Source organism: Tachysurus vachellii, chromosome 12 (assembly GCF_030014155.1).
Source record: "Tachysurus vachellii isolate PV-2020 chromosome 12, HZAU_Pvac_v1, whole genome shotgun sequence".
NCBI classification, from domain to species: domain Eukaryota; kingdom Metazoa; phylum Chordata; class Actinopteri; order Siluriformes; family Bagridae; genus Tachysurus; species Tachysurus vachellii.
In genome coordinates this window covers 22550462-22563113 of record NC_083471.1, presented here as the reverse complement: position 1 = coordinate 22563113, position 12652 = coordinate 22550462, and the positions used below count along the sequence as shown (strand labels likewise).

At 37.9% G+C, this 12652-nt stretch overlaps 1 protein-coding gene across 3 annotated transcripts in view; it reads left to right on the top strand.

The window, feature by feature from the left end:
• cacna1ba (calcium channel, voltage-dependent, N type, alpha 1B subunit, a) overlaps positions 1 to 12652 on the top strand; it is a 126584-nt gene that overhangs the window by 84440 nt on the left and 29492 nt on the right. For all 3 annotated transcript variants that reach the window (XM_060884165.1, XM_060884162.1, XM_060884163.1), the window contains exons 21-28: positions 2 to 186; positions 290 to 410; positions 1008 to 1137; positions 1266 to 1325; positions 1608 to 1714; positions 9777 to 9873; positions 11859 to 12019; positions 12594 to 12652. The exon at positions 12594 to 12652 is cut by the window's right edge and continues 79 nt beyond it. In XM_060884165.1, coding sequence (XP_060740148.1) covers positions 2 to 186; positions 290 to 410; positions 1008 to 1137; positions 1266 to 1325; positions 1608 to 1714; positions 9777 to 9873; positions 11859 to 12019; positions 12594 to 12652 — 920 coding nt within the window. The remainder of the gene's footprint in view (position 1; positions 187 to 289; positions 411 to 1007; positions 1138 to 1265; positions 1326 to 1607; positions 1715 to 9776; positions 9874 to 11858; positions 12020 to 12593) is intronic.

The window sequence follows — 12652 nt, the reverse complement described above, 5'->3', positions numbered from 1 at the left end:
GACAAACTGAACTGGGTGGAGATATGCTGCCTGCACCTTCTCAGCAGCTTGCAGTGGGGAACCGGTGGGGTCTGGAGAAACCAGAAGATTCGGATAACCAGCGAAATGTCAGTCGCATAGGAGGCCTGGGGGTCCACATCCCCGTCACCATCACTTCTCCACCTGGAGAGACCACTCTCATAGCCAGTATGCACTGCTCTTAATATGTAATGCTACAAAATAAGAGTGAGATTCCATTTGTTTTCAAAATACTGTTAATCTAAATCAGTGCTCTGTCTCTGTACTTAAGTGAACAGTATAGACAGTGAGACGGCGCCCATAACTGAGAAGAACCTGGAGGAGGTGAACCAGAGCGGGCCACGTCCCATACTTCCTTACAGCTCTATGTTTATCTTCAGCCCAACTAATCCGTGAGTGTGTGTGTGTGTGTGTGTGTGTGTGTGTGTGTGTGTGTGTGTGTGTGAATGTGTGTTTATTTATTAGTCTCACATACGCAAACATTCCAAATGACTGCAGAAGGTCTGGACTCCATAGCATCTTGTATTGACCAAGGACTACCCATAAGAGTGTCTGACTGACAAGTAAAGCAACCAATCAGAGTCAGCATCTGTGAAAATGTAACATTGATGTCCCTACAGAAACAGCCATGCAAATATTGAGGGTTCATTTATGAAAGAAATTTATGAAAGATGTTAAGTTTAGAACATCTGAAGGTTTTCCAGTTTCATGTACCATATGCATCGGATATTCAGCCAAAGGTTTGTGGGCATCATGTCTGAGGCTGTGTTTACGGTATAACCTGGTCCACGGGCAGTCTATTGCAGTTTAAGAAAATATATAAAGTATAAAGTGTGTTTAGGATGTCACTCTACTTCTGTTTTAACACATAAAACTTAAACCAGGCAAACAACAATTGAATACAACAAAACTGTAGTGCACCATCAGAGTTTATCCAGTTTACGAATATATGTCTTTGAATCTCCTCATTCTTTATCTTTTGCATACAGGGTGAGACGTTTGTGCCATTACATTGTCAGTCTGCGTTACTTTGAGATGTGTATCCTGATGGTTATAGCCATGAGTAGCATTGCACTGGCTGCAGAAGACCCTGTCAATGCCAACGCTCTGCGGAACTACGTGAGTGTGTCTTACTTTTTGTACATCTTTGTACAGCTGTTTGATTACATGCAGTTTCATTACAGCATTCTTATTTGTCCAGCTCGTCTCTCTGAACAGAACTTTAACATTACCGTTTATTTTGAAAGGTCCTGAAGTATTTGGACTACGTTTTCACCGGTGTGTTCACATTTGAAATGGTAATTAAGGTAAGCTCGCTTAAATTCACTTTTTTAGGCATCGTCAAAGTCAGTCGTTCTTAACAAGATCTCACTGTACTGTTTTTTTAATGCTCTACTTTGTATTCGCTTGACACTGATATAACTATGATATGTCACTTTACCCACTTTTTTAGCTCGCCATCTGTCCTCCACATCCGGATTCAGGAATTAATTAGCATAACAATGAGAGAAAAAAAATTGGCATCATGTACAGTCATGTTGATGATAAATTAAAATGTTTTATTTTCCTGCCCTTTTTTTTTTTACAAGATGGTAGATTTGGGCTTGCTGCTGCATCCAGGCTCCTACTTCAGAGACTTGTGGAATATTCTGGACTTCATTGTGGTCAGTGGAGCTCTGGTGGCATTCGCTTTCTCGTAAGTCATGTTTAAAGAACTTTTCAGTACTTAGCTGAAACGTCGACATCAGTGTGATCACAATTAGTAGTCTTAATATTTTTGAATCAGATCCTTTGAGTAGTCTAATTATTCAATTATGTTTATCATAATTTATATTAAATTTAATTTCTACTTTATTATTAGTGTTTTATATATATATATATATATATATATATATATATATATACATTTTTTATTAATTTTATTTTATTATGTATTATGTATTATTTTATTTTATTGCAATTAAATTATATTTACTAATTGAAGTTTTTTATTTAATAAATTAAATTCTTTTTATTTAAAATGATTAATTAAAATTAATTGTAATGTCTTAAGGACTCATTTATCAGTACTAAAAGCTCATTTGTTGGCCGAACGTGATTTTTTTAAATATATATATTTAATTACATTAAATGTTGCTGTACAATATATTTCTAGTATCTACTATTTCTCTCGACTATTTACTATTTCCACTATTTCTTGCTCTAATGAATTTATTTCCATTTACTCCATTTAAAATTTTTAATGATATTTGGAATTGGAAAACAAAAAGAAAATCATTTCCTTTATATTAATTTTCCAGTTTTAAAGATAATCTTTCTAGTCTATCAGTCAGTAATAAGCCTGTACACTTTAAACAGCTTTATTTCCACATGAAGATTATTCTGGGCAATAGTGTGTTGTGTCCTATAGCCAGACGAATCTCTATAGGGTTTTTTTTTAATTATACTTGTGCAGTCCTCTGTAGGAAGTTTGATGTGTGCAAAATTAAACCAAGCTTCTAAATGTAGCTGAAATTGATGAGTAAGAGTTTCACCAACTGCTGCTGATACGCTTCGCTCTTGTTCCCTCTATAAAAAAAATTACTGAATATACAAACCCAGAGTCGTCTCATTTCAGCTCTTGATAAGTGTCTGTGTGTCATATAGTGTGGAAATGATTGTCAAATAATCATTTAGCAAGTTTAATTGTTTGAGCTTAATCTGTTTTCCCTAGGGGTTCGGTTTAGGGTTAGGGTTAGGCTTAGGCTTTAAAGATAAGCGTTCTTTAGACTGTTTCGAGAAGCAGCTCAAATCTGATTGTACTGCAATAAACTGCATCTGGATTCAAACACTTTATATTAAGATGGCATTAACCTCTTACATATTGTTAGCTATTTAGGAATCAGTTGATACTGATACATGTATGTACTTTAACCCTTTTTACCAGTACACTGGTGTTTCATTCTAACAGCAGAATGGAAAGTGACTCGTCAGACATTTCCTACTGTATCAGTATAAACAAATGAATTATTTTATTATTTCACTGAGTCAGATATAAAATGATTCAGGACTCTGTCGGCTTTGATTGCGAGACGTGTTTTTTTCCCATAAACTTACAGAGAATTTTAGCAACTGAAGATAAACACCTTCAAATTTGAGATTTTTATGAACGAACACTTGGGGCAGCTCAGAGAGCGGAAATGGGTTTGTTGATATCACAGTTTGCTTTGAAGATAGAAACATTGGTATGAAAAAATAACTTTTAAGTTTAGGTAAAAACAGAAATTCTTATATAAACCTACAATTTCTTAAAGCCCACTTTTATATGATCCGTTACACAATGCAACTTCCGTTACATTATTCGAGTTACATTATTTCAGTCAGAAATCCACTTTACTTTGGTGGAATTTTTTGAGTAAACGTTCCTTTTCGTTCTTTTATGGTTGCCTAGATTTCAAGCTAAGCTAAAGCATGAAAATGTTCTGATTTATGCAGAAGATCAGAGAAAAATGGACCGCTTGTAATGATGTCAACAAGAAAACGTTTTTAGATTAAAAGCTTTCAGTTTCAAGGGGTGATTTTATCCAAATCTGTGGTCTCTCTCACTTCCTGTCTCCCTGTGTGTAATTTCTGTGCTGTTCTGTCACGTCAGAGCCGTTGTGCATACTGTACTGTACACCGTGAGCGATCTTTTCTTCTTGTGCTCACTCTCAACTCTCCTTCTTTCTCTCTCTTGTTCAAATGGCGTGAAGGAGCTTCATGGGGTAATGCCTTAACTCTCTCTCTCTCTCTCTCACTCTCTCTCTCTCTGTCACTTCCTCTCCTCTCTTTTGTCCTCTTGCCTGTCTGTACGTAAGTGTGATTATCATCTATCTGTTATTCATTCATGTTTGCTACATCACCTAACTTCTCTACCATTCTCCAAAATGACATCATTGTGACGGACAAAACCGAGCCTCACGATCTCTTCTCATGATCTCTTTCCATATAAAAATCTATCGTTGCATCTGATAACAGTCTGAACAGCCTGAGCAGCCAAATGAGGGCATCGTGGTCCCGGAGCTTACATGTATTTCAGATCAGTGCATGTGATTGAATCTGTGTTTGATCTGATAAATCATGTTTTATCTGTTAATTCAAGGCTGGTCTGGCTCTCCTTCATTACTACACATTGTCAGAATGTTCATTTTTTCCAACTCCAGGCATGTGGAGGAATAAATAGGTTCTTCTAATGCATGTGATCATGAGGTTTACTGGGAGAATACCGTCTATTGCTATATAGACATCATGTGTAATGTGTGTTCAGTTGAATATAAAGAAGTGACTCTTTTGAATCATCCCGCATAACATAACAGGTTCTGTTAGAAATCCAATTCATGTGATTCTGAGGTTTTATTAAGACAGATCTGTTGTCATTTTTTTTTTCAGGTGAAACACTAAAGTTGGACTAATTAACTGCATTAAATAATTTTGAGACAGTTACTTTTAGAGCCAATGAAAATCACATGAACTGGATTTTTTTTTCAGTAAACAACTACTATGTTTTCAGTATGTGTTTCTTTGTAAGAAATTGTTTGTGAGACCGCTGTAGAGTGGAATAGCTGCAGTTTGTGCGTCCACCTACAGATGCTTTCTCCAAACCTGACCTGATCTAATCATCATAGCCCTTTTTTTCCCTTTTCAACATTGCCAAAATGGTCCCTCGACCGATTCCACTGAATTCACGGTTCCACTCATCCAGTCACTGGTTATGTCCCATGCTGTCAGCACAGTTGTGTTGTAGCTTAAAGTCACCCAGAACTTATTTTTAAAACTGTCGAGACTAAGCACAGCAAACTCAAAAGCAAATAGAAAGTTACTTATGCAAATATGGAACAAAATCAATGGTAAGAATTTAGATGATTTCTAGATATAACAAGAGTCGAAAGGTGATTTGGTGCTAAAACGAAGACTGGAGAAAGACTGGAGACTGTAGGCAAGCAGAAAGCTGGTAATCCAAGAGAAATTCAATAAACGTGATCAAGAAAAAGTGATCTAAATGCAAACACAAGAAAGGTGCAGTGACTAAATGCATACAAAATGTGGAAGTATGGGCTATTTATTACATTTTGATATATGCCAGTCATGAGACACAGGTAAAAGTAATTAGCATTGGGTGCACACTGATGGGCAATAAAATATAGTAGTAATAACACACACACACACACACACACACACACACACACACACACCACTTCCACCTCCACTACCACCACTACTGCATCTGTTCCTCCAAACCAAGGGCCTCCAAATTTCCAACCTACTAATTTCTCTCAGGTGGTAAATGGTTTTTATAGAAGAAGACAACAACCAGGTGTTTGGGTAGTTTTCCTTTTTCTTGAAGGAGTATGCCCCCTTCCCCACACACACACACACACACACACATCCATCAGAGCTGTTATCCTCGATGAAAAACAGAAACACGTGAGTGGTAAATAATGGAAAATCTGCCCTTGAGGAAGATGAAAGCATCATCTGTAGCTTGTGACCAGGGTAAGAGTCTGTGCAAAGCCACTTTAAGAAGCATCATACACATTGGAGTTGCAGATAAACCTTCTATACAAGTTTGCTTGTTATACTTTGTGTAAAATCCAAATGAGCCTATGGTAATTAATATTGCTTAAGCATGACAACTGCTGTTTACAACAATTCTGCTGATGCAGTAAATGTCAAAAGCGAGAGGTTTCCTCAGACCTCCTTAATGTATTTCCCCATATTTTCCTTTTTGACAGTGAATCTGTACAATCTTTATCATAATGGAGTAGACTTTGGCAGGATAGCACAGTCCAGGAATTAAAAAGAAGTAGTTTTGTTGTACAAACACCAGTCCTTTGTACTTCCAATCAACCACCAATCCTCTGTACTTCCAATGAACCACCAATCCTCTGTACTTCCAATGAACCACCAATCCTCTGTACTTCCAATCAACCACCAATCCTCTGTACTTCCAATGAACCACCAATCCTCTGTACTTCCAATGAACCACCAATCCTCTGTACTTCCAATGAACCACCAATCCTTTGTACTTCCAATGAATGTCTGAATCTCCAAAGCTGGCAGTCCTTTGCATATGTTACGGTCTGGGGACAAATGAAGAATACTAAAGATACTTCCTCCTGCTACTGTCGAGTGAGGTACATGTTCAGCCTGATTGCATGGTTTCTAGACTTGGTAGTACTTAATAGAATGCTTCTCAATGATCTAGGGGGCTGATTATGACAGGACTTCTTCCACAACTTATCTAGTCTGATAGCAATGGCAGAGGATGGTAGGTTTATAATAAACAGCATTCAGCTGCACAGAAAAAATCCCTCAAAATGAAACATAATCAGCTGTTTAAGTTCATCTCAGGTGGGTCAGATCAGGTAATCGTCGCTGTCGGGCGGAAACCTCGTATGTCCAAAATTGGTCAATTTCATATTTTTTCACATATCGATGCTATTGGTCAGTCCCCACGTGGGTCTGTTATTTTTACAAGTTATTAACCAATCTAAAGTCTTGAAAATAGCTTGAGCACAAATCTCATAACTCCATTGGACACTTCAACTGTCCACCTCTTCCTCACTCCGAGGGAGAGCTTCGCGGCATATTTCTCCTTAATAAGAGTCGCAACGAATCAACACGTCTTCTGAGGTAAATGTCTTCAAAACACTGGGCTCAAAGAAAAAAAAATCTTGACCCCCGCTAGTTCTGGTGCTCGTCTGAGGACAGGAATTTAGCGCAAGACAATCCACTGCAACGCGGACTAAACCCTGTGCACTGCAGATAAGGTACGGCGTTTTTTTCATTTCCTGAAAAATAACGGTTTTGGAGATACGAGGATTCCGTCCGACAGCGACCTAATGTTAATTTAGTCTCTCTCTGGCATCTAGCAGCCGACAGAGAAGAAAAAGCAACACAGACTGCTATAAACCACACACACACAAGTATACACACTCAATTATTACCTGCTAGCCAGTACTCAAGCACACGTGCCACACATGGGTCATACAGCGGTCCAATAAAAACACTTCAGGTTGCCAAACTCTGTATGGAATACTCATGAAAAGAAATAACGAGAGCTTCCTTATACCCACCCTTACAGATGACCAGGGTGCAGAAGTGAAGGGTGTATTTTAAAGCTCTGTCCTTGACCTGATTGAGTAATTAGAAAAAAGATGTTTACAATTTTGACATTTTGATAAAAAAAAAGTATTTTAAAAGTTTAAGGTGACTTTAAGGCCAACTTTGAAAGCCTTTGGACTTTCAAACTACATGTTTTGAAATGTTTTTTCTTTTTAAAATATAAATATATATATATTTTTTATATATTGCACAGTGATGAGAATATAACTGCTAGTTCTAGTAATAGTTTCTATCCTAATTTTACCGTGTTGTAAGCAGTGATAATATTTACCCTGTGTTTGTTTCATTTATTTATTAGATCGCATCAAAGCCCAAACAGGTGGGGAACATATGTTCATTCTTTCTTCTTGAGTCCCAATCACCTCTAACTCCATCTTCTAACCTTGTCCTGTTAATTAAGGGAGGACTCTGGCACTGGCCGTTCTGTTAACTTTCATCAGAAACTCAAGACCTCACAAGTGTATTAATTTAGCTTGAATGCAGAAGGGCTTCTGCAAAAGCTATCAGGAAGACCAGTGTGGTGTGATGTACAGTATCTTATGGGTTCTAAACACCAGGCCAGGAGATGCTTTGCAGTGCACAGATTTTCCTCCTGTCCACTTGCATGATCCTGTTCATGACATGGATAATGATGAGCTCATGAACCAAATGATGCATGTTGGCAGTAAATCTGAAACTGTGTAGATATGTTGGGTGACGAGATTACATCTAGGCAATATATCAGCTGGTGTTGTGAACCCTTGATATATTACATATTAGCTGTGAGAGTGAGAGTGCTGTGTCGTGATTTAGTTTCAGATGAAAGCATGCTGGACTAATGTGCATCAGAGGGCATGGGTAAGGTGCATGCTGGTATTGAGTGATTAGAACAAGGGAATAACCTTTCTATAATCTGTGTGGCCATGCTATTGCCATGCAGACTTTCGCATAGTCTTCAGTGAGAGCAATGATTTATTTGTAGATTTACAGTATGGGTATATATGACCTGGTTGGTTCAAAGTTGACTGCAGGGTATTTTATTTGGAATGGATTGTCAAGTGCTATCTTTCTAGTTTCATCTAATATTTACTGGAATAAATTTATATACAAGTAAGGTTGCAAGTCATCGATACAACGCATTCGGACTCCACAGTAGCAATGTCTGTATCGTATATTTGTCATATTCGTCAAGTTCTTATTTCTCATCTTTTTGTCTCTGTTGTAATTGCTCAGTGCTAGTGCTTGAACAAGATGTGATACTGTTAATATTGTTTTTGGTTTCATTGCTTCACTGGAAGACCCAAAAGGTACCTGCTCAAGCATGAAGTCTTTCCTTGAGCTTGTGGCATTACATTTATTCAACATAGCATTTTAGTATGATAAATGAGATGATAAACCTAACTAAGATAATACAATGTGAAAAAGGATTAGATTTGTCCAGTAGGTTGTGCCACATTAGGACCATTGATTGAAGATTGAAACAGCATCTGATGGTTTGGATGTTGTGTGAATTTCCATATTACTGTGTATTAAATCAGAAAATCCAACATGTACTGTAACTTTTAGCGGTTAGCCATGTGAGGTGATAAATTTAAGGAATAAACTGACACATTATGCCTAAAGTAACTTTGCACGCTGATGTATTATTGGAATTTCGTCGTTCTTGTTGCATTTTTCAGGGGCCTTTTATTTATTTCCATGGTGCGAAACTGATTTAGGGTTATTTTCGTGAACATTCAGTAATAGGCTGTGCTTGTGCAGTGAACTGACATTAGAGTCTCATAATTTGATTTGAGACATCTAGAGGCCATCGCCTGGATGGATCACAGCTTGGTTTCCATGCCAATCGCTTGGTCACGCTGTATCTGGCCGAACCATTTTTCCAGATCTTGTTCTTTGGTTTTCTTTACAAAAAGGTCCTGTCTTGGTGGTTCCTGTTTGATTTGATATGAATTGTCCTGATGGATTGTCGATGTGGTTACCTACTCTTTATACATAACAGCATTTGTTCCCCACAAAGAAACAGAAATGTCTCTCTTTTCCTGGACTCGAGTTTCTTTTCTTTCATTGCTTGTGGTTGTACAAATCTGATGTACAAGATGTTTTTTAACTCTAAAATTTCTTTTGCATGACTGAAAATTATATAGGTTTTAGAACTAAAACTAACATTCAGCCTAGAGTCTATAAAGCAAACTCATTAATAATAGCATGCCGATGATGTTTAACAGTCTCAGCTCATGTAATGCAGGATTATATGATATTTGGAAAATACTGTATGGTCATGTGCTTTTGTGGTACTAATGCCTTGTTGGTTGGGTGTAATATAAAGATCATCGAGCAATCCACAATGGATTTGATTTTGTGAGAGAATTGTGGAGAGGTCTGTGAGTAATACATTTGGACGGGTGGATGCCAATAACACCAGGTGTTTTAGTTCATCTGGTCATTGGTGCTAGATTCGGTTTGAATGAATACAGAATGCACAGCATTAATTCCTTGCAGATTTTCTTTCTGATGTCTATTCTAGAAAGAACATATTTAAAAAAAAACAAAAAAACACTCTCCATGTGTTGAAGTGGTTTACATTTAAACACTGACCAGAATTAATAGCTAATCATTTTAATTACATTTTGTAGAGGGACCAAAGGAAAAGACATCAGCACCATCAAGTCTCTCAGGGTGTTACGAGTCCTGCGGCCATTGAAGACGATCAAACGCTTACCGAAGCTGAAGGTAAAAATAAACCATTGTCTTTTTTTGCCATTTAAACTTTAAATATGTCTTCTGAAACATCAGCTCTGACAAGCAGTGCTGACTAAATGTAATTCAAATTGCTGGGTTGTTTATGTTAATGTACTTGTATATTTGATATCTTATCATAGGAACCTGTATGGTGGATGTGCCATATAAGCTGAGCTTAATAATATACGATTGTGTTATCTAACAAAGAAAACGTACAATTGTTGTTATGGTGATGTTTTTCTGAGGGGTTATTTGGACATGTTTGTTAATACTGTAATATAGTAATATAGTCCATGGTGTTGGCTTAGTAGCAGGATCCTGCTCTCTCACGGCCGCAGCCAGGGTTCGATTCCTAGACAGGGAACCAGCTCAAGTCACTGAAGGGTTAACTCTTAATTTTTGGCGCCAAGCCTGGATAAAATGTGAAGGTTGTGTCAGGAAGAGTATCGGCGTAAAAGCTGTGCCAAATCTAAATATGTGGATCGGATAATGTAACGTGGACGATCTGTGATGACCCAGAACAGGGAGCATCTGAAGGGCAACGGCATATTATTTCATTATACTATGGTTATATACACTCACCGGCCACTTTATTAGGTACACCTTACTAGTACCGGTGTGGTCTTCTGCTGCTGTAGCCCATCCGCCTCAAGGTTCGACGTGTTGTGCGTTCAGAGATGCTCTTCTGCATACCTCGGTTGTAACGAGTGGTTATTTGAGTTACTGTTGCCTTTCTATCAGCTCGAACCAGTCTGGCCATTCTCCTCTGACCTCTGGCATCAACAAGGCATTTGCGCCCACAGAACTGCCGCTCACTGGATATTTTCTCTTTTTCCGACCATTCTCTGTAAACCCTAGAGATGGTTGTGCGTGAAAATCCCAGTAGATCAGCAGTTTCTGAAATACTCAGACCAGCCCGTCTGGCACCAACAACCATGCCACGTTCAAAGTCACTTAAATCACCTTTCTTCCCAATTCTGACGCTCGGTTTGAACTGCAGCAGATCGTCTTGACCATGTCTACATGCCTAAATGCATTGAGTTGCTGCCATGTGATTGGCTGATTAGAAATTTGCGTTAACAAGCAGTTGGACAGGTGTACCTAATAAAGTGCCCGGTGGGTGTATATTACTATTATTATACTGTAAATAATTTTGAGAATGGATAGCATGGTGGTTTAGAGGTTAGCATACTTGCCGTGCTGGGGGTTCATTTCCTGTTTGCACAGAGTTTGCATTTTCTCCTCATGCTTTGAGGGTTCCTCCAGGTTCTCCGGTTTCCTTCCCGACTCAAAAACTTGGACTGGCATCTCTAAATTGTTTGTAGTGTGTCCTGTGATTGGTTGGCACGTCGTCTACGGTTTCCCCAAGCCCTGTACCATGAGATTCATTTTCTTCAAGTGCAACTCTGACTGCTAATTAATCAGTTGTATATATCACATATGTTTGTGAGATCTTAATTTTGCATTTTTAAAAGAAGTCTAGAGTTTTGTTCCAGTCAATGTTAAAGCTGTGATTTTAGGACTTTTGGACAGGCTGCATTGTGTGTTTTCAAGAAACAGACAAAAACTTTGTCCTATTTTTTTTTTATAGCTGCGATAACATGAGCTAACTTTTGTTGTTGTTGTTCCACAACATTAAGTGAATAAAACATGATGCTTTTTAATAATTAATAAAAACAATTTTTCGTGTTGGCAAATGGTATATCCCATCTATTATATTAAATATAAAATATCAAATGACATTCTGTAGTTCTTGTATTTCAATAATCAATGTTTAAAAATATGTCTTACCAAAATAGATCATTTTTTGTATTACTTCCTAACTTAAACACATTATTCACTCCAGAATATGATATGAATATGATTGGTAGAATAGAATATGATCCTATGCTGTCCAAATCAACAATCCCAGTACCTCCTTAACTGCATTACAGTTTCAGCAGGTTGGTGTATTGTTGCGTTGGTGTTTCCTGTAGGCTGTGTTCGACTGCGTGGTGAACTCCCTGAAGAACGTGCTGAATATCCTCATCGTCTACATCCTCTTCATGTTTATCTTCGCCGTCATTGCTGTACAGCTTTTCAAGGGCAAGTTCTTCTACTGCACGGATGAATCCAAAGGCCTAGAGAGGGACTGCAGGTAAAGTCCATCACCGCCGCACTAAACTCTCGCATCTGCAGCTCCCCCTGTAGGCACAAAATGGTACATTCCTCTACTAATACTGTGAGGATAGAGAAAGCAGTCGAGCTTAAGAGATTATAAAGTAAAGACGTTCACTGGAACAGATAGTTTCTTGGGTCTGGAGGCAAGAATAATAACAATGCAAAACTTTTCACCCCCAGGGTCTTCCTGTGGAAAAAGTAAGACTTTTTCATTACTGTGACTTTCTACTTAACAAGTTATCTATAAGACACAATGTGAGTGTATGCAGTGATGAAGCAACTATTTGAAACATGACATAAAATCAGCAGATAAAATAACTTTAAAATCTTATTATTATATTAATTTGAGTATACAGAAGGCAGTTCACTCTAATATGACTACTAATACGACTATTTGTCCATTTTAGTAACTTCTGTGAATCATAAAGCTGTACAAAGCTTTTCTTGTTGTTGTAAATGAAATTAAAGCTTTATCTTTGTTTGTGTAATTCTACTTAACGCTGCACTCACTGTATATCTGCTGATGTTTCTGACTGTATGTGTGTCTTTAGAGGGCAGTTTCTGGAGTACGATAAGCACGAGGTCTCGGCTCAGCCTAGAGAGTGGAAGA